This window comes from Lactuca saligna, chromosome 1 (genome assembly GCF_052625555.1).
Source record: "Lactuca saligna cultivar CGN05327 chromosome 1, ASM5262555v1, whole genome shotgun sequence".
NCBI classification, from domain to species: domain Eukaryota; kingdom Viridiplantae; phylum Streptophyta; class Magnoliopsida; order Asterales; family Asteraceae; genus Lactuca; species Lactuca saligna.
In genome coordinates this window covers 28,143,687-28,163,857 of record NC_136417.1, presented here as the reverse complement: position 1 = coordinate 28,163,857, position 20,171 = coordinate 28,143,687, and the positions used below count along the sequence as shown (strand labels likewise).

At 34.2% G+C, this 20,171-nt stretch overlaps 1 protein-coding gene across 1 annotated transcript; it reads left to right on the top strand.

The window, feature by feature from the left end:
* The first annotated feature begins 7,754 nt into the window (after positions 1 to 7,754).
* Positions 7,755 to 18,912, top strand: LOC145030064 (pleiotropic drug resistance protein 1-like). The gene is made up of 20 exons (XM_078978495.1): positions 7,755 to 8,443; positions 10,369 to 10,489; positions 10,844 to 10,932; positions 11,047 to 11,131; positions 13,463 to 13,622; positions 13,715 to 13,791; positions 13,868 to 13,921; positions 14,149 to 14,541; positions 14,627 to 14,908; positions 15,164 to 15,480; positions 15,559 to 15,719; positions 15,814 to 15,917; positions 16,001 to 16,151; positions 16,242 to 16,417; positions 16,513 to 16,845; positions 16,928 to 17,218; positions 17,330 to 17,775; positions 17,852 to 18,023; positions 18,122 to 18,376; positions 18,470 to 18,912. Exons 1-20 carry the CDS (start codon positions 8,073 to 8,075, stop codon positions 18,725 to 18,727), a joined length of 4,296 nt encoding a protein of 1,431 aa, XP_078834621.1. The 5' UTR covers positions 7,755 to 8,072; the 3' UTR covers positions 18,728 to 18,912.
* The last annotated feature ends 1,259 nt before the right edge of the window (positions 18,913 to 20,171 follow it).

Here is a 20,171-nt window from a genome sequence, read left to right as displayed (position 1 = left end):
TATTCTTGATTAGGAGTAGTTTTTGTATATGGAGATAACTTTAAAAAAACGAAAAATATTAAAACCGTAGGCTTCATATGTGTGACATCCCCAATTTCACGGTCAGAAAAAACCGATTTATTTATGTTTTGTTTTATAAAATCAGAGTAATCATTTGATTAAAAGAGTTGCGGAATTTGTTCCCAAAACAAAATATGATAAAATTTATCAAAACATGTCTCAAGAGAATGTATTTTCATTAAATAATAAAACCTCGGGATTTCATGTTCCGATACAGACCAAAAACATAAACAATATAAAATAGACCTTACAACAGTTATTTATAACTATTGATCTATAATCCAAAATCTCTCGTCAAGTCCACCAACTTATACCCTTGTGCCATTACCTGTAATGCAAAGAAAACTGAGTGGGTCAGGCTTGGAAGCCTGGTGAGCATATAGGGTTTTCAACCCACAATAATACATTTATTATATTCAATTACCAAACAATCAACCCAAATACCCATCCCCATATCTCCTTTATTTTCTCAAGGGTTTACCCTAAGAACCCACTATCCTTCATTCATACATTCCTAAGGATTTACCTAAGGAACTGACACAAAGTCCATTTGCTACCACGTTTTATACAACAGGCACTACGTCACATAGTCACCAGGGTTCATACGATAGGCACTACGTCTCATAGTTACCAGGGTTTACACAAGAGACACTACGTCACATAGTCACCAAGGTTTATCAAATAGGCACGAAGTCGCATCGTCACCAAGGCTTATTCAAGGCACAAAGTCGCATCATCACCAACTATTCCATCTACCCATGTTCTACCCAACATATTTGTATATATAAATACAAGCGCAGTTTAAATCATTTAACACCCGTATAAAAACATCAATTCCAAGCCCATCTCAAATAGACAAATAATATATAACACATAGCACGTATTTCATAGCTAATACTTTATATTTATGTGTTAGAGGAAAGTAACTATACACTCACTTGATCAGAAGATGATTGGACAACACTACGACTTGTAGAAGTAGTATTCTTCGGTGGATCTAGAAGATCCACAAAAAAATTGGCTTCTCGCGGGCAGAGCTTCGGCTCGGGAAATTCACTTCTCGGGAATGATACCGGGGCTTCGGGGTATTTCTTACACGCAAAACGAGGTAAAAACGCGAGAGAAGGGGAAGAATCGAGCACCAAAACTCGGCTGCACTCGACATCTATTTATAGGGGCTGAAACCTTGAATTACGTTGGGCGTAATCTTTAGTTAAGCAGGGCGTAACCTGGATAAGGTCGCTGACTCCCTACCGTCTTTGGATAATATCGAAATTTATAATTAATTTTAATATTTTAATTATTTAATAAACTTCAAAAATTCATATCTTCCTCATACGAACTTCGTTTTCGACGTTCTTTATATCCACGAGTAGGTGAGACTACGCTTTACAACTTTTGTTTAAACTCCGTCGGCTAATTTTGAATTTATTTTTAGTAGGCCGGGACAAGAAAACTCCGTTATAAATTCATAACTTCTTCATCCGACGTCCGTTTTCGTTTGTCTTTTTATTGTTGCACTGCTATCAACAAGATCTTCTATTCTCGTTTAGATTGTTTCGGCTAAATATCGTTCGATCTCATATTCGAACTTCGGGTTGTACACTGTTAAGGCGAAACTTCGGAAAATCATAACTTCCTCATACGAAGTCAGATTTGGGCGTTCTTTTTATGTACACTTTCGGTTTAATGCATTCTACAACTTTCGTTTAGATCGCTAAGGCTAAATATTGCTCTAACGTAAATTCACTTTTTACGTCATTCAGCGTCGTGTCGGTTCTGTCGCGAAACTCGTTATAGTTCAAATTTCGACGTTCTTTATATGTACGACATCTTTGTAACATATACTACAACTTAGTTAAGATTATTTCTTCAAAATAATCTTCCATCACAAAGTCATTTTTGACGCTTATTGTCCTTAAATTGACTAGTCCTAATCTACGGTCGTTACAATTATCTCCCCCATAGGATGATTACGTCCCGAAATCATCAACAAAATAGGATTCGTATACTGACTCCATAAGTTATCTCTCCATCCTAAGTAATAATTGTGATGCTCAATCTTTCATCTGCTCTTCATACTATGTTGGACTTTCAATAATAACCTTCAAGTTACAAAATAAATCCTTATTGTGGACTCCTTCTTCTTCTTAGGATAAATACATTCCTTTATCTATTGTAATAGACCGATGGGTCGTGTCCCGATGACCTCTCATCGTAGTCGGACCCAATTTTATATGACCACTAGGATCAGAATAACAACCATCTTACTAGTCATTACCGAAACAATGGTAACGACATACTTGAATAAAAACGAACTCAATTACAAGCTTCTTGGTAACCTTGCGACTTTCCTTGATCCAAGTGCGAGTCCTGTGCTTCCGGTAGTATGGATCTCTACTACCATTCACACCTACTCATACTCATCCCAAGTATTGTCTTGTAGTTAACCAAGTCACCATACATAAATCATATAATCATTTAACACATCAGATAACAAAACCAAGGTTTATATTATTTCTTGAAACTATTACACAAAAGTTCAAGTTCACCCTATACTATGCCTCTAACATGCTATGCTTCTTGATACAAACTTTATATATTAATATGAAGTCTTCATCTTTTAATCCTCCCATTGTTTTCTGCTTCGTCGAGGAGCATGTGGAATGCCCTTGGCTGTGGCGGTGCGTTTTTCTTTGGGCATTCTCTAGAAACATGCCCTTCTTCGTTACATCCGTAACACACATTTTTGTTAGCTGCGCATTTTTTGGCGAAATGCCCTGTCTTCCCACATTTGTAGCAGGTCGTCTCCTCGCTACACTTCCCGAAGTGTTTCTTTTTACACTTCTCACACCACTTAGCTTCATCTCTTCCTCCAGATTTCGAGAATTTGGTTTCTTTGTTGATCATTGAAGATCCTTCATGTTTCCTTTTCTCTCCAACTTCAGCTCTCTCCAGACCCTTTTCTTTTATTTGGGTCTCAACATTTTTGGCTGCCCAGATGGCAACTTTTAGAGTGGTTTCTTGCTTGACTATCGGACAAAAGTCCGTTGGTAATCCATTGACAAACTTGTTGACCTTGGAAAGTTCAGTTGGAATTAGGTATGGAATAAGCTTCATCTTCTCCGTAAAACTTGTAATGTATTCAGTGACGCTCAATTTTCCCTTCTTCAGATTCTAAAACTCATTGTTGATTTCCAGAAGATCCTGCTCAGAGTAGTATTGCATTTCCAGTTGCACCACGAACTCTTCCCAAGACATTTTGCTAGCTTCCCCCTTGGGCATCGAACCAACCAGTAACTTCCACCAGCTCAGTACTCCAGATTTTAACAGAGGAATTGCAAGAGCGGTCTTCTGTCTGTTGCTACACTCGCAACTTTCAAACATTGTCTCCATCTCGGAGGTCCAGTCCATGACATGCACCGGTGTCGGGCTCCCAGAAAGACACGGTGGTTTGGATGCCATGAAATCCTTGTACTTGCACCCACGTCCGTCATTTCCTCCATCCTGGTTGTTTCGGTGAAATATTGGTGGGTTGGCTTGACCAACGGTCCTACTGTAGTTTCCTCCTTCAGACAACCCTTCATTTACTTCGGGCTCTTCAACTTGAATTGACAATTCTTCGCAATTCTGCCTAATCAGACATCTGCTTTCTTCCATCTGATGATCCAACATTGCCTGGATCATCACTTGAACTCCGACCATTGTCATTGGTTCAGGTGCTACTGCTGCCACAACTACTGGTTCAATCACATGTGCTTGATTCCTGTGTTCGTCAGCGTTTTCAACTCCACTTCTCGTTCTCACCATTGATGATCTATACACCGAACAAGGTGAATTTAGATCCTCATTCACAGTAGATATTCAAATCATCCTTATCACTTCGAAATGTTTACATGCTAGCTCTAATACCGTAGTCGTACGCTTAGAATCCTAAACACATAAGGTTTCCCGATCCGGTCGACAACAGACCATAGATCCGAACAAATAATATCATATATGGCAACATATAACATTTAGCACATAAAAGCATCTTAGGCAACTTTCCTAAAATATACTAGTGCTCGTGTCTTAAAATATGGTAGACATTCATCTCACAATCATCGCTTAGCATTCTAAGTTTAAGTCTAGAAATCCTACAAATTCCTAGTTCGCTTAAACTAATGCTCTAATACCAACTATGACATCCTCAATTTCACGGTCAGAAAAGACCGATTTATTTATGCTTTGTTTTATAAAATCAGAGTAATCATTTGATTAAAAGAGTTGCGGAATTTGTTCCCAAAACAAAATATGATAAAATTTATCAAAACATGTCTCAAGAGAATGTATTTTCATTAAATAATAAAACCTCAGGATTTCATGTTCCGATACAGACCAAAAACATAAACAATATAAAATAGACCTTACAACAGTTATTTATAACTACTGATCTATAATCCAAAATCTCTCATCAAGTCCACCAACTTATATCCTTGTGCCATTACCTGTAATGCAAAGAAAACTGAGTGGGTCAGGCTTGGGAGCCTGGTGAGCATATAGGGTTTTCAACCCACAATAATACATTTATTATATTCAATTATCAAACAATCAACCCAAATACCCATCCCCATATCTCCTTTATTTTCTCAAGGGTTTACCCTAAGAACCCACTATCCTTCATTCATACATTCCTAAGGATTTACCTAAGGAACTGACACAAAGTCCATTTGCTACCACGTTTTATACAACAGGCACTACGTCACATAGTCACCAGGGTTCATACGATAGGCACTACGTCTCATAGTCACCAGGGTTTACACAACAGACACTACGTCACATAGTCACCAAGGTTTATCAAATAGGCACGAAGTCGCATCGTCACCAAGGCTTATTCAAGGCACAAAGTCGCATCATCACCAACTATTCCATCTACCCATGTTCTACCCAACATATTTGTAGATATAAATACAAACGCAGTTTAAATCATTTAACACCCGTATAAAAACATCAATTCCAAGCCCATCTCAAATAGACAAATAATATATAACACATAGCACGTATTTTCATAGCTAATACTTTATATTTATGTGTTAGAGGAAAGTAACTATACACTCACTTGATCAGAAGATGATCGGACAACACTACGGCTTGTAGAAGTAGTATTCTTCGGTGGATCTAGAAGATCCACAAAAAAAATTGGCTTCTTGCGGGCAGAGCTTCGGCTTGGGAAATTCACTTCTCGGGATCTTCGGGGCTTCGGGACTTGCTTTGGATCTCGGGAATGATACCGGGGCTTCGGGGTATTTCTTGCACGTAAAACGAGGTAAAAACGCGAGAGAAGGGGAAGAATCGAGCACCAAAACTCGGTTGCACTCGACATCTATTTATAGGGGCTGAAACCTTGAATTACGCTGGGCGTAATCTTTAGTTAAGCAGGGCGTAACCTGGATAAGGTCGCTGACTCCCTACCGTCTTTGGATAATATCGAAATTTATAATTAATTTTAATATTTTAATTATTTAATAAACTTCAAAAATTCATATCTTCCTCATATGAACTTCGTTTTCAACGTTCTTATTATCCACGCGTAGGTGAGACTACGCTCTACAACTTTCGTTTAGACTCTGTTGGCTAATTTTGAATTTATTATTATTATTATTATTATTTATTTTTAGTAGGACGAGACAAGAAAACTCCGTTATAAATTGATAACTTCTTCATCCGACGTCCGTTTTCGTTTGTCTTTTTACTGTTGCACTACTATCAACAAGATCGTCGATTCTCGTTCAGATTGTTTCGGCTAAATATCGCTCGATCTCATATTCAAACTTCGGGTTGTACATTGCTAAGCCGAAACTTCGAAAAATCATAATTTCCTCATACGAAATCAGATTTGGGCGTTCTTTTTATGTACGCTCACGATTTAACATATTCTACGACTTTCGTGTGGTTCGCTAAGGATAAACATCGCTCTAACGTAAATTCACTTTTTACGTAATTCAGCATCGTGTCCGTTCTTTCGCAAAACTTCGACATGTGACAACTTCTTCGTTATAATTCGGATTTCGGCCTTCTTTATATGTACGGAATCTTTGTAACATATACTAAAACTTAGTATAGATTATTCCTTCAAAATAATCTTCCATCAAAAAGTCATTTTTGACGCTTATTGTTCTTAAATTGACTACCTAATCTACGGGCGTTACATACGCATTGTGAAAATATGGAGCAAACCTTCTGCATAATGGCAAAATAACCTTATATTAAGACCTAAGCAAAGAAAAAGAACGATCATGAATGACAATCACAGGCTTGGTGAAGGAACATTTTTTACGCACTCCATAATGTTGGACCCATTCTCAATGTTTGGACAAAGTAACCCTAACGAACAAATGAGGAAGAAGGAAGGATAATGAGGTTTATTAGGATGCTTGAGTAGGTACATTAGAGTATAATAATGATGGATACTAATGTAATTAAGAGGATGGCGGCAACGTAAAACGCAAAAGCAAATTGACAAAAATGCCCTTCATGTGAGGGGAATGAGATTGTGTTTGACGACTTAAATAAACGTGATATGTCTTAAGGATCGCCGCTGTTTATTAAATCCACAATGATGGGTCCCATCAAAATTCCAAATGTTGGACAAAAAATATGAATTGGGACAAACCATAGGGTCGAAAACTGTAACTTATAAAAAATAACATAGAATACAAAATAAGGGGTATATTGATCATTTTACTTAGAGTTAATGTTTAATTTATGATGGAGTTAATTAGAATGGTCATTATTGCAATATTCAAAAAGCACGAGGACATAATCTATTAAGTTTTTAAATTTTGAACTAAACCTAAGAATCCGACAAAACCATTAAGACTATTTCTCAATTTATAATAAATTATATAATGGTTTTTTTCATTTATGCACCCCTCAAATTTCTCCTTCTAGTTTCTACCCTCTCTCTCTCTCTTTTTTTTTTTTTTACTATTTTTTTTGTTATTTTTTTGTTTTTAGTATTTTTAATAAACACATAATATTTTTTTCGTTTGAACTATTTTTGTTTTAACTATTTATTTTTATATATTTTTTTTGTTTTTTTTCATTATTTTTAATAAATAAATAAATAATAATAATTATTATTATTATTATTATAAATATGTTTTCGTTCAGATTATTTTTATTTTCATTTAAACTATTAGTGTGTTATTTTTTTTCGTTCTAACCATCTTTGCATTGTTTTCAGTTCCGATTATCTCTGTGTTATTTTTCCGTTCGAACTATTCATACATTATTTTTTTTCATTCATACTACGTTTGTGTTATTTTTTCATTAAGAGTATCTTTGTGTTATTTTTATCATTCAAACTATTAAAAAGATAAAAGACAACAAAACGGTAAAAAAAAGACAAAAAAAAGAAAGAAAAAGAAAAAATATGTTTAATAAAAAAGATTTTAAACAAAATAAAATGACAAAAAAAAGTGCTTAAAATTTTCTATGGATTATAAAGGGTACAACAATGTAAAAATATGGTCATTTTGATTTTTTTTACTATTTTGATGTTGCCTTTTGAATATGTTGTGACTTGTAAATATTGGCTAGACATTTATACCTCATATGATATTGCCGATCACGAGATTAGCTTTATTTAATACAACTTAATGAGTTGATTCTCATGTACACCATTTCGCGTTCCCTTATAAATATACAAACAAGCCTTTTATTTCTTTGCATCCATAATCAAGCCTCCAAACAGTTCTTCCAACACCCGACTGTAAAAACACTAAACCGCCATTTTCATTTCAGATAAGTCCATTCTTTTCTCCACGATTTCTCTATACCCATTTCGATTTCAGTCGTTTTTGAGGAATTTGAAAGCTCAATACCCTTATTGATTTTGAGGTGATTCAAGGATTTCTTGAAACACCCACAAAGATTCTTAGCTTTTTTTCTTTCAAAGGGCTAAACATATTGTGTCGTTTTTTGCAAAAGTTGAGGGGTTTTGATTGGGGTTAGTTGATTTCGTGGTGGAAATGGACGGGGGTGATATATATAAAGCTAGTAGTAGTATAAGGTTAGCGAGTTTAAGGGCAACGAGTGGAAGAACATCGAGTTTGAGATCTGGAAGTACTTCTGTATGGAGGAATTCTGGCATGGATGTGTTTTCGAGATCTTCTCGTGAAGAAGATGATGAAGAGGCTCTTAAATGGGCTTCACTTGAGAAGCTACCGACTTTTGATCGTTTAAGGAAAGGTTTGCTGTTTGGATCAACAGGACCTTCTAATGAAGTTGATGTCAATGATCTTGGATTTGAACAGAGACAACATTTGCTTGACAGACTAGTGAGAGTGGCTGATGAAGATAATGAGAAGTTCTTGTTGAAGCTCAGGCACAGAATTGACCGGTAACGCTCGATCTCTTTATCAAAAAAAAAAAAAAAAAAAAAAAAGTCGACATGAGTTCAACAGTCTAATACGTTTCTAATTGTTTTTTTTTTTTCAAAAAATTATAAATATTGGTCTAAATATGATAATTTTGGTTGAAATAAATATAGCCGAGAAGGAATTAAAGCATCTGTATGTATTTTGGTTGGCGAAAGGATTAACTTGTGAATATAATTAGAAAAATTGTAGTATTGATATCATAATCTACTTCTACTACAACAATATAAGGTGGTAGCCATTTTTATGTACGTACGTTTGAGTTGCTTTCCACTTTTGTCTTTTTAACTAACATATGTGTATTTATTTGGATAAATTGAATAAAAGATATTAAATTTGTATAAAATTTTGATTTTAATATCATGTTTATTTTTCTTCTCAATTAAGTCATTAAGTTTATAACTTTATTGCAAATTTAACTAATCAATTGATTTGCTTAAGGTGTTTCATGTTTCTCATATATTGATTAGACAAACAGAAAATGTGATTTTCACATATGATCTAGTTAGCAACATTTTGAGTTAAATTGAACCCCTAAATAGATTTGTACTCACCTTCCTTTTATTATTATTATTATTATTTTCTTAGAGCATCATAATTTTATACAATGGTTTGCCAAACTCGCTTAAGTGGTTCATCAACCTAAAGTGGTGTATCAAAGCAAGAAAGGTTGTCCACATTAACATCAACTCAAGGATTTTTTTAAATTTTTTTTTGTCTTGCTTACACGGTTATACCATTCTTAGATGGTTAACTATTTAAACGACCTTAAGAAGCCATTGAGCAAAATTATAGTGATCTAAAAAAAAAGAATAAGAAATAATGGAAATTGAGTAAGAAAAATGTTTCTAAGCTATTAATATATGTAAAAGCCACATTAATTTTTAATTTTTTGTCTAGTTAATAAGTGATAAACATAAAACACTTAAAGCAAATAAATCGATTTGTAAACTTACAACAAAATTATAAATTTAATAATTTAATTGAGACAATTTGTCCTATTTTATTTCATTCATTTGATAAACACATTAAAATACAGCATAAATCAACTATTGTAGATAAATGGATCAAAATTAAGTTCAGTCAAAGATAATGAACTTTTAAGTGGTAAATGGGGTGGGTTCTTTTTTTTTTCTTTTGAACCGCAACAATAAATTTATTAATTACTTTTATAAAGTTATGATTATAAAAATATTATAAGATACAATCCAATCTTGAAAATATAGGGTTAGTTGACTTTGAAATGTTCACCGTGTATATCTCTAGTTAAATTGATTCGTGAAGTTATTTGAACCGTTGATGTATTAATAGTTAATCTTGACCGTAACATGCAATAAAGACTTTGTTTTTATAAATATATATTAGCTATTATATTCCAAAAATTGAAAACAAAGGATCAGTCATATAATTTAAAAGGACGTTTGACATGGGTGTGTTATGGACTATTCATTCCAAAAATTAAAATCAAATGATCAATCGTATAATTTAAAAGGATGTTTGAGATGGGTGTATTATTGACTGTTCATATGATTTCTTTGTACTCTATTGTTCAATTATTTTAATTTGGGGATATATATATATATATATATATATATATATATATATATATATATATATATATATATATATATATATATATATATATATATATATATTAAAAGGTTGTAACGTAAAATTATATAAAACGTGATGGTTACAAAAAAAAAAAAAAGTATGTATGAATAATTTTTCATTCGTACTTTTATGATTATTATTCTTTTCATTCCTATAGCTTAGTTTCCGGTGCCTCAATTGTTATTTCGCCTTTTTCATCTTGTGACTTCTATTCTTCTAATATTTAAAATATTATAAATAACTACTAAACTAATTTTGATATATAATATTATAGGGTTGGGATTGATTTGCCAACAATTGAAGTCAAATTTGAACATTTGACCGTGGAGGCAGATGTTAACACAGGCAGCAGAGCTTTACCAAGTTTCATTAACTTTCACATTGATTTTTTTGAGGTAAGCAACACGAATCAAAAAAAAAATGTTTCATTTTTTTAATGTAGTTTTCCAAATTTAATATACATTTTATTTACACGTTAACTGTAAATAAAAAATAACAACGAATTTTATCGAATTTTTAATTTGGTCAGTAATATTGAAAATCGCCTAGAAAAGGATTGAACTTTACACAAAAAAGTTCATGTTAATATGGACCGTAATTTTAACCAGCTTTGTCCGTATTACCCTAAACGAAACTTTTGCAAAGTTAAAACCAGATTGTAAACTATTATTCCTACACTCAAAATGCACAAATACTTTCTACAAATTTCAAAATCTTACATAATTCTGGTTTATGTTTATGTTCTATAGGGGTTCTTGAGCATGTTCCATCTACTTCCGAATTCGAAAAAGCATATAACTATCCTTGATGATGTTAGTGGTGTTGTTAAACCTAGCAGGTGAGATTAGAACAAAGAAAACAGAATCATCCATTATTATAACTACATTTTGATTGCTTTATTAGTATCAAGATCCATTTTTTGTACTCAAATTTGATGTACATGTGTTTGTAGAATGACATTACTTTTGGGTCCTCCAAGCTCGGGGAAGACAACACTCTTGTTAGCCTTGGGTGGGAAGCTTGCAAAGGAGCTTAAGGTAATCTTTCAATCCTCAAGGTGTCAAAATGTGTTGATTAGTCAGGTTGGTGGTAACATCGCAAAATGGATTGGGTTGGATTAGTTTGACTAACAAACATTTTATTTTTTGTCTCCTGCCGTTCCAAAAAGAGAAATGACAAACATGTTTTTGTCTATTTTCTTGGATTCTATAAACAATTAATAGATTAAATATGATTACATAATTAAGTATTAATTAATAAGATATTGACAAAATGATCGAGAATTATAAGCATTTGCAAACACTTTCGGCAACTTTTAGTCCTTTAATCCCTTGAGAAAAAAGAGGTGGTAAAATAGTCATTGAATTGTTTTTTAAAAGACTTTTTTGACTATCTAAGTCTTAAAATTAATCTGATTTAATCACTAAAAGATCTGATCACGTGATCACGTTAAACTAGACTATGAAGTCTAAGTTTTGACTCGTTTTACCCCTTAAGACCTCTTGTAGCCGGTCACCCGATTCACCTACCAACGTGACATCTTAAACTAGACCATGGACTTATGATCATACTAAATTAGACACCGAAATTTAATTTTAATTATTTATATTTATTTATTTATTTTATTAAAAATAAACTTGTTTTTGAATTTCTTTTAAAATTTTTTTTTAGTCAAAGCTAAATTGTTGTAAGTTTTATTTTATTTTGTTTGTTTTTTTTTTTCATTTTTTTAGTTTTATTAATTTATTTTTCTTTTATTTTGATAATTTTTATGATATTTTTCAAAAAATGTGAAGTTTATGAATATATTAGAGTATATTATAATTTTAGCGTTTAAGTTTTTTTTTTTTTTTTTTTCTATTTTTATATAATTTTGGTTATTTATGATTTTTCTAATTTTTTTTATTTTGATTAAACTAAATTAAAAAATTTATAACTTCAATATATATATATATATATATATATATATATATATATATATATATATATATATATATATATATATATATATATATATATATATATATACACACAAAACCCTAACGAAACCCTAAAAATCATAAAAATACATAAAAAAATACTTAGAGATCACAAATCTTTTTTTTACTTTATATTCTTTTAAATCGCAGCTTTTTTTATAAATTCGGTAAAAAAACTAAAAAACGATTTTTTTTGTATTTTTTATTTTATTTTATTTTATTTATTTATTTAAGTATTTTTTGGTTTTTTTTTTAAATTCAGCGAATTTATATAAAAAGGTGCGGTTTTAAAGAATAAAGGATTTGTGATCTCTAAGTATTTTTTTTATGCCTTTTTATGATTTTTAGGGTTTCTTATTTTCCATAGAACCTATATATATATATATATATATATATATATATATATATATATATATATATATATATATATATATATATATATATATATATATATATATAAAATAAGGTTATACATGATAAGAACAACAATATATATTTTCAGTTGATATAAGTTGTTTGTTATTAAATTATAATAAATAGATTTACATGCTTACATAATTTATTAGTTTCTGTGTAAACTTACATTAATACTAAAACTATTAAAAAACAATAAAGAAACTTAAATCAAGTTTCGTTTTAACAAAAAAAATTAAAATTTCAGAGTTTGTGGTCTAATATTGCATGATTAGAAGTTCGGTGTCTAATTTAGGATGTCGCATAGGCAGGAAACCGATTAACCGTCTATAGGAAGTCATAAGGGGCAAAACGAATTAAAACTCAAAATTTAGAGTCCAAATAATTTCGGGACTTCGTTGGTCAAAAAAGTCAACTCCTTTTGTAAAATGTTAAAGTGGGTAATTTATAAGGTCATTCGTAATGGTCTTCACTACCACGATCTTCTTCCACCTCTACGTCACAACAACTACTCTTCCCCTTACAACCTAGATAGTGTGCACTAGAGAAGATTGTGGTCAAAGCGAGAAAGAAGACAGAGAAGGAGAAAGATGGAAGAGAGGAAGAGTTTGCGGTCAAATGTGGTGGTGACCACAATCCTCCACGACAACGAGCAACCACGACGACGAGCCTCGTGCTCGGTATACCGGAAAGCCTTACACTGGTCAACATGGGTCCAACCAATTTGGCTTGGCTCGCTAATTCCTTTTGTGTATTGTTTAAAATTATACAACTAACTAGAATATATATTATTAAAATAATAATCATGTTTTTAAATGAAAGGTTTAGTAGGTTGTAATTATTTGAATATGTTGATCCTTTCTACTTTTAGATTAATTTTTAAGTTTTACTCTTTTGACCCTCTCGATGGGTCTTCTCTAGAAGTACCAATTTGAGACTTCTATTTTATCCTAAAGTTGCAATGTATAAATGCAGAACTCGGGAAAGGTGACGTACAATGGGCATGAATTGCACGAGTTTGTACCCGAAAGAACGGCTGCCTATATCAGTCAAAACGATGTTCATATTGGAGAAATGACAGTAAGAGAAACTTTGGCTTTCTCTGCACGATGCCAAGGGGTTGGATCACGTTACGGTTAGTTTCATTTTCCATGGTGTTCCAATATATGAATTAAAATAAATCATTTTTCACGAAAGGTTAATAATGTTTTATCATATGAATTACAGAGATGTTGGCAGAGTTGTCAAGAAGAGAAAAAGACGCAAATATTAAACCCGATCCTGACATCGATATCTACATGAAGGTAAATAACGTGTTTCCAACAATATCTTTTATTGAGAAAACTACCGAAATCTTATGATTTTTTTCTTACTATTTAGGCTGCAGCAGTAGCAGGACAAGAAGCTAGTGTGGTAACAGATTATACTCTCAAGGTAATGATAATATACACAATACTTTAATTACATATAACAAAATGGGAATGAAAACGGTCGAGATCTAACAACAATACCCACATACCACATACGAATGAGGTAAATGGGATGTTAGATATGAAACGTGAGCTCACAATGATAAATACATGCAAACAAAAAAGAATTAGGACTTATAGTACTCCACTACCCTCATTTCATGATCTAATATAAAACATTATATGTTACAGTTATTGGGGTTGGACATCTGTGCTGATACGATGGTAGGGGATCAAATGGTAAGGGGTATTTCCGGTGGCCAAAAGAAGCGTGTGACAACAGGTGAAATGATTGTGGGACCATCAAAGGTTCTTCTTATGGACGAGATATCTACTGGTTTGGATAGTTCTACAACTTTCCAAATCGTGAAATCACTTAAGCAGATGCTACACATTCTAGAAGGAACAGCCGTCATTTCTCTCCTTCAGCCAGCACCCGAAACATATGACTTGTTCGATGACATCATCCTCCTGACTGATGGGAAGATCGTATATCAAGGCCCACGTGAACATGTGCTCGAGTTTTTCGAATCTTTGGGATTCAAATGCCCCGAGAGGAAAGGGGTTGCTGATTTCTTGCAGGAAGTAAGCATACCCGAATTATGATGATTTTAATTATAACCATGATGATCTTTTGTATTCAGTAATTATTAACAAATTTGGTTTACAGGTGACATCAAAGAAAGATCAAAAGCAATACTGGATGAGAAGAGAGCAACCTTATAGGTTTGTGACAGCTAAAGAATTTGCTGAGGCGTATGAATCGTTTCATGTTGGAAGGAAAATGAGAGAAGATATTACAACGGCTTATGACAAAACAAAAAGCCACCCTGCCGCGCTTACAACCGAAAAATACGGTTTAAATAAAAAGGAGCTCTTGAAGGCTTGTGTCGATAGAGAAATATTGCTCATGAAGAGAAATTCTTTCATTTATATCTTCAAGTTATTCCAAGTGAGTGTAGTATTTCGCTAAAAAAACATCTTTTTGGCCCCTGTTTGTTCCATATGTTAGTATAAACGGCCTTATGATGCTTTTCGCATGCATTGGACTGGGATCATATAGGACAAATAATTAAAATCTTTTGTCCCACCAACAAATATGAAAGATGGAAATACTTTTCACATCATCAGCATCAAAAACAGCCTTAAAAAGTTTGTCTAATGCTTAAATTTTTAACAAACTTTATGATGTTTTGCTTTGTTTCAGCTACTTGTGTTGTCGTTCATCACTTTGACTCTGTTTTTCCGAACCGAGATGCATAGACGTACTACTGAAGATGGGGGGATATATGTTGGTGCTCTTTTCTTTGGTATTATTATGATCACGTTTAATGGGTTGTCTGAAATATCAATGACAATTGCAAAGCTTCCTGTATACTACAAACAAAGGGACTACCTATTTTACCCTTCGTGGTCTTATGCTCTGCCCGCCTGGATCGTCAAAATTCCCATTTCTTTTATCGAAGCTGCTCTTTGGACGATTCTCACATATTATGTAGTGGGGTTCGATCCTAATATCGCAAGGTAAGTAACTACATTTAAAAAATACCAATTAGATATTGTAAAATCATATTTTCTGATTTGCATATGCTTAATTTGCAGATTCTTCAAGCAGTACCTTATTCTGTTGCTTGTTAACCAGATGTCTTCTGGAATGTTTCGGTTCATTGGAGCATTGGGTCGAAATATGATTGTTGCAAACACATTTGGTTCGTTCGCGCTACTTTTAATCTTTGCTTTGGGTGGCTTTGTTATTGTTAGAGGTAATAATTACTTAACAAACGCACCGAAATGACCATTGATCTGCTTATTATTGTCAACTAACATGTTTTTTTTTTTTTTTTTTTTTTTTTAAAGAGGATGTAAAGAAATGGTGGTTGTGGGGTTACTGGTCATCCCCACTGATGTACGCCATGAATGGAATTGTAGTGAACGAATTTCTTGGGAATCAATGGAAAGCAGTAAGTCAAGGAAATATGATTTGTATGTGTTAAATATGGATGTATCATGAGGCTTATTTTTATGAATGCTTTTGGTGTTATAGCCATTGAATGGCACCACATTAGGAAAAACTATTATCACATCCGGAGGGTTCTATGCGGAAGCTTATTGGTACTGGATTTCAATTGCGGCCTTGTTGGGATTCATTCTTGTCTTGAACTTGTGTTTTGCTTTATCTCTGACTATCCTTGGCCGTGAGTATCTCCATCTTTGATTTTCCATTTTCAGAGAGTACTATTTATAATAAAAATGCTTCATTTTGTAACATTTTTTAAACCCTGCAGCATTCGGGAAAAGTCAGTCCAATGCAGCACATGCTGATAATGACACAGAAGTTGAATTGTCAGCCATGACAACAGGAGATGATGCCACTCAGACCAAGAAGAAAGGGATGATTCTTCCGTTTGAACCACATTCAATGACCTTTAATGATGTCAAATACTCTGTTGATATGCCACAGGTAATTAATTAATTTCGAGATACACAGAAACTATGCAAGCAAAGAGTCCAAATCTGTTCCAAGTGTGATTCATATGATGATGATAAATGTTGTAGGAAATGAAAGAGCAAGGGGTGAGTGAAGACAGATTACTGCTGCTTAAAGGAGTGAGTGGAGCATTCCGACCTGGTGTTCTTACAGCTCTCATGGGAGTCAGTGGTGCTGGAAAAACAACTCTGATGGATGTTTTGGCTGGAAGAAAAACTGGTGGTTATATTGAAGGTGATGTTAGGATTTCCGGGTATCCAAAGAAACAAGAAACTTTTGCCCGAATTTCTGGTTACTGTGAGCAAAACGACATCCACTCGCCTCAAGTTACCGTTTACGAGTCTTTGCTTTATTCTGCCTGGCTAAGGCTGGCTACAGATGTTGACGAGCAAACCCGAAAGGTTCGTGTACATCACAATATTGGTCTTGACATTTAAAGATTCACGTTTGTTTACATATGGCAAAATTTGATGTTGTTCACAGAGTTTTGTTGATGAGGTTATGGATCTGGTGGAGCTGAACCCATTAAGAGACGCGTTGGTCGGGTTGCCAGGTGTCAATGGGCTATCGACTGAACAAAGAAAGCGGTTGACAATTGCTGTTGAGCTTGTAGCCAATCCGTCTATAATCTTCATGGATGAGCCAACTTCAGGGCTTGATGCTCGTGCTGCTGCTATTGTCATGAGAACTGTTAGGAACACCGTGGACACAGGAAGAACAGTCGTCTGCACCATTCATCAACCCAGCATTGATATCTTTGAAGCTTTTGATGAGGTAACAAAGAAAGTCATGTGCACGTAATTGGCTATTACAAATGACTACTATATTTGGGTATTTATTCATAACTTAAAAAAAAAAAAAAAAAAACAATCGGTTTAATTGCAGTTGTTCTTAATGAAACGAGGAGGACAAGAATTATACGTGGGACCTGTGGGTCGCCATTCTTGTGAGCTGATCAAGTATTTCGAGGATATTAATGGGATAAGTAAGATAAAAGACGGATATAACCCTGCGACATGGATGTTGGAGGTCAGTGCTTCAGCACAAGAAATGGCTTTAGGGGTCGATTTCACCGAAATCTACCACAACTCGGATCTTTACAGGAGAAACAAAGCACTTATCGCTGAATTAAGCGTCCCACGTCCCGGAACAAACGATCTGTATTTCCCGACACAATACTCGCAGTCGTTCATTGTTCAATGTATGGCTTGTTTATGGAAACAACGTTTGTCCTACTGGAGAAACCCTCCTTACACTGCTGTTCGTTTTGCCTTCACCACCTTCATCGCCGTCATGTTCGGTACCATGTTCTGGGATCTCGGTAGCAAAAAGTAAAACCCTAATTCCCTAAACTTATGAAATTAATCCGATGTTTCGTTGTACTAATCTTGATCAAAACATATTCAGGAACACCCAACGGGAGTTAACTAACGCAATAGGTTCAATTTATGCGGCAACCCTCTTCCTAGCTATCCAAAACGCATCGGCGGTGCAACCAGTTGTAGATATCGAACGCACTGTATTTTACAGAGAACGAGCTGCCGGAATGTATTCTGCTTTGCCATACGCCTTAGCTCAGGTACGTACTAAATCTAACATCATTACACATACAATTCTTCGGTACAGAGACTTACATTTTCAAATCCAGATATTCTTACATTCTTACAATTTTTGCAGGTTCTGGTTGAAATCCCATACGTTTTCGCACAAAGTGCAGTGTATAGTATTATAGTGTACGCCATGATTGGGTTCGACTGGACAGCAGCCAAGTTCTTCTGGTACTTGTTCTTCCAGTTCTGCTCTTTACTCTACATGACATATTACGGTATGATGACGGTCGCCATTACGCCAAACGCCAACATCGCTGCCATCATCGCTGCCTCGTTTTACGGACTCTTCAACGTCTTTTCAGGATTCGTCATTCCAAGACCCGTAAGTTACTCATTGTTGTTTACATTCGTTATAACTCTTCAATAATTGCATTTGCACCTTCTGATATAATACGATCTTTTGCCGTTTTTACAGAGGATTCCGGTGTGGTGGAGATGGTACTATTGGGGGAACCCATTGGCCTGGACCCTCTACGGAATGGTTATATCTCAGTTTGGGGACTTCGACGACAGGCTTACGAGTGGTGAGACAGTGAAAGGTTACTTGCGTCGGTATTTTGGTTACAAGCATGATTTCCTGCCCGCCATCGCCGGAGTGCATATTGGACTGGTTCTGTTTTTCGGGTTCATCTTTGCCTACTGCATTAGAGCCTTCAATTTCCAGAAAAGATAAAAAGATAAGCAAACTTTTCGATAAACAATCTTGTACGACAACATTTTTAATTATTATTTTTAGTTGTAAACAAACTGTGTGAGACAAAATCTTGTGTGAAATTATTGTAAAAGGTATGTATTTTAAGTTTGTTATATGTTCCAAAGAATATTATTCTAAATTTTCAAATATTGAAGATTGTGTGAGCTTTTTAGGTGCATGGTAATCGAGATTATAATGTATAATAAGTTTGTTATATGTTCCAAAGAATAATATTCTAAATTTTCAAATATTGAAGATTGTGTGAGCTTTTTAGGTGCATGGTAATCGAGATCAAAAAAACGAATTTTTAAGTGTAACGATATTAACTTAAAGTAGGATTCATATACTACGATTTTAAAGCTATACATGGAAAGATATCGACGAGTTCTATAATTCTATATTGATATTTATGACTAAAAACATCGCAAACTAAAATCCTTAATTTATGCAAGAATCACGAAACATAACCCTTCCATTTTACCATCAGTTTTCGTCGAACTATCCAAGGTTTAAATAACTTATCCAACATCATACACCTCCAAGAGAGTCTAAGCTCCATTCCATCGAAGCCCAATGCCTCCATTTAATCCATTAAATTTCCACAATCATGAAATAAGAACTTTTCGAAATAGGATGTTGCAATTCTCCCCTAGGGCTGATGATCATCCAACCATCGCACATACCCTCAATCCCGTGACTAGGAACACCACCCAATCATATAGGAAGAATACTCAAAACACCATGATCGTGAATTTCACCAAATTCCAAATTCCGTAAATTATGCCCAAAAACCTTGTATACACTCTTGATTTCTCGACACGTTATCACTGACCAGCTACTCCCACGAGTATAAAGATGGTCAAGAATCCCACGTTGTATCCAAATCCCTCGTCAGATCAGGTGTATACTCACCTAACAAAAGTCTCAAAATATTTACAACGAACTTCATGACTCAGGATTTCAGAACTGATACTCCATATTGGTAACCAAGCTTCAAATAGATGCCCAACAAGCAAACAAGGTTTACAAAGCAAATATTCAGTAAAAGACTTATGATGCACAAATAACACTCCAACAAACTCTTATTGTCCACCTGATCCAAGGTGGTTGCTCACTGAGTCACTCGACTCCTAATCAATGCACTATCACCTTAACATGCCAAAAAGACTAACGATCCAAGACCTAAGAGCCTCAACAATTGACCATCAAGTTTCACCCATGAGAATCATTCTTCCACTGGTTCACGATACATCGTGACACCAACCAACCATTAGGATGCGGAGCTCATGATTCCTTACCGTTCTTGCCAAATCCCAATCTTAGCCATATAAATTCCTACCTAGCATCTGGTGGGCCTATAGACATACGACCATCATCCCACCAACCTAAATGAATCTAAAAACGTCTCTCTTACCAATTACCA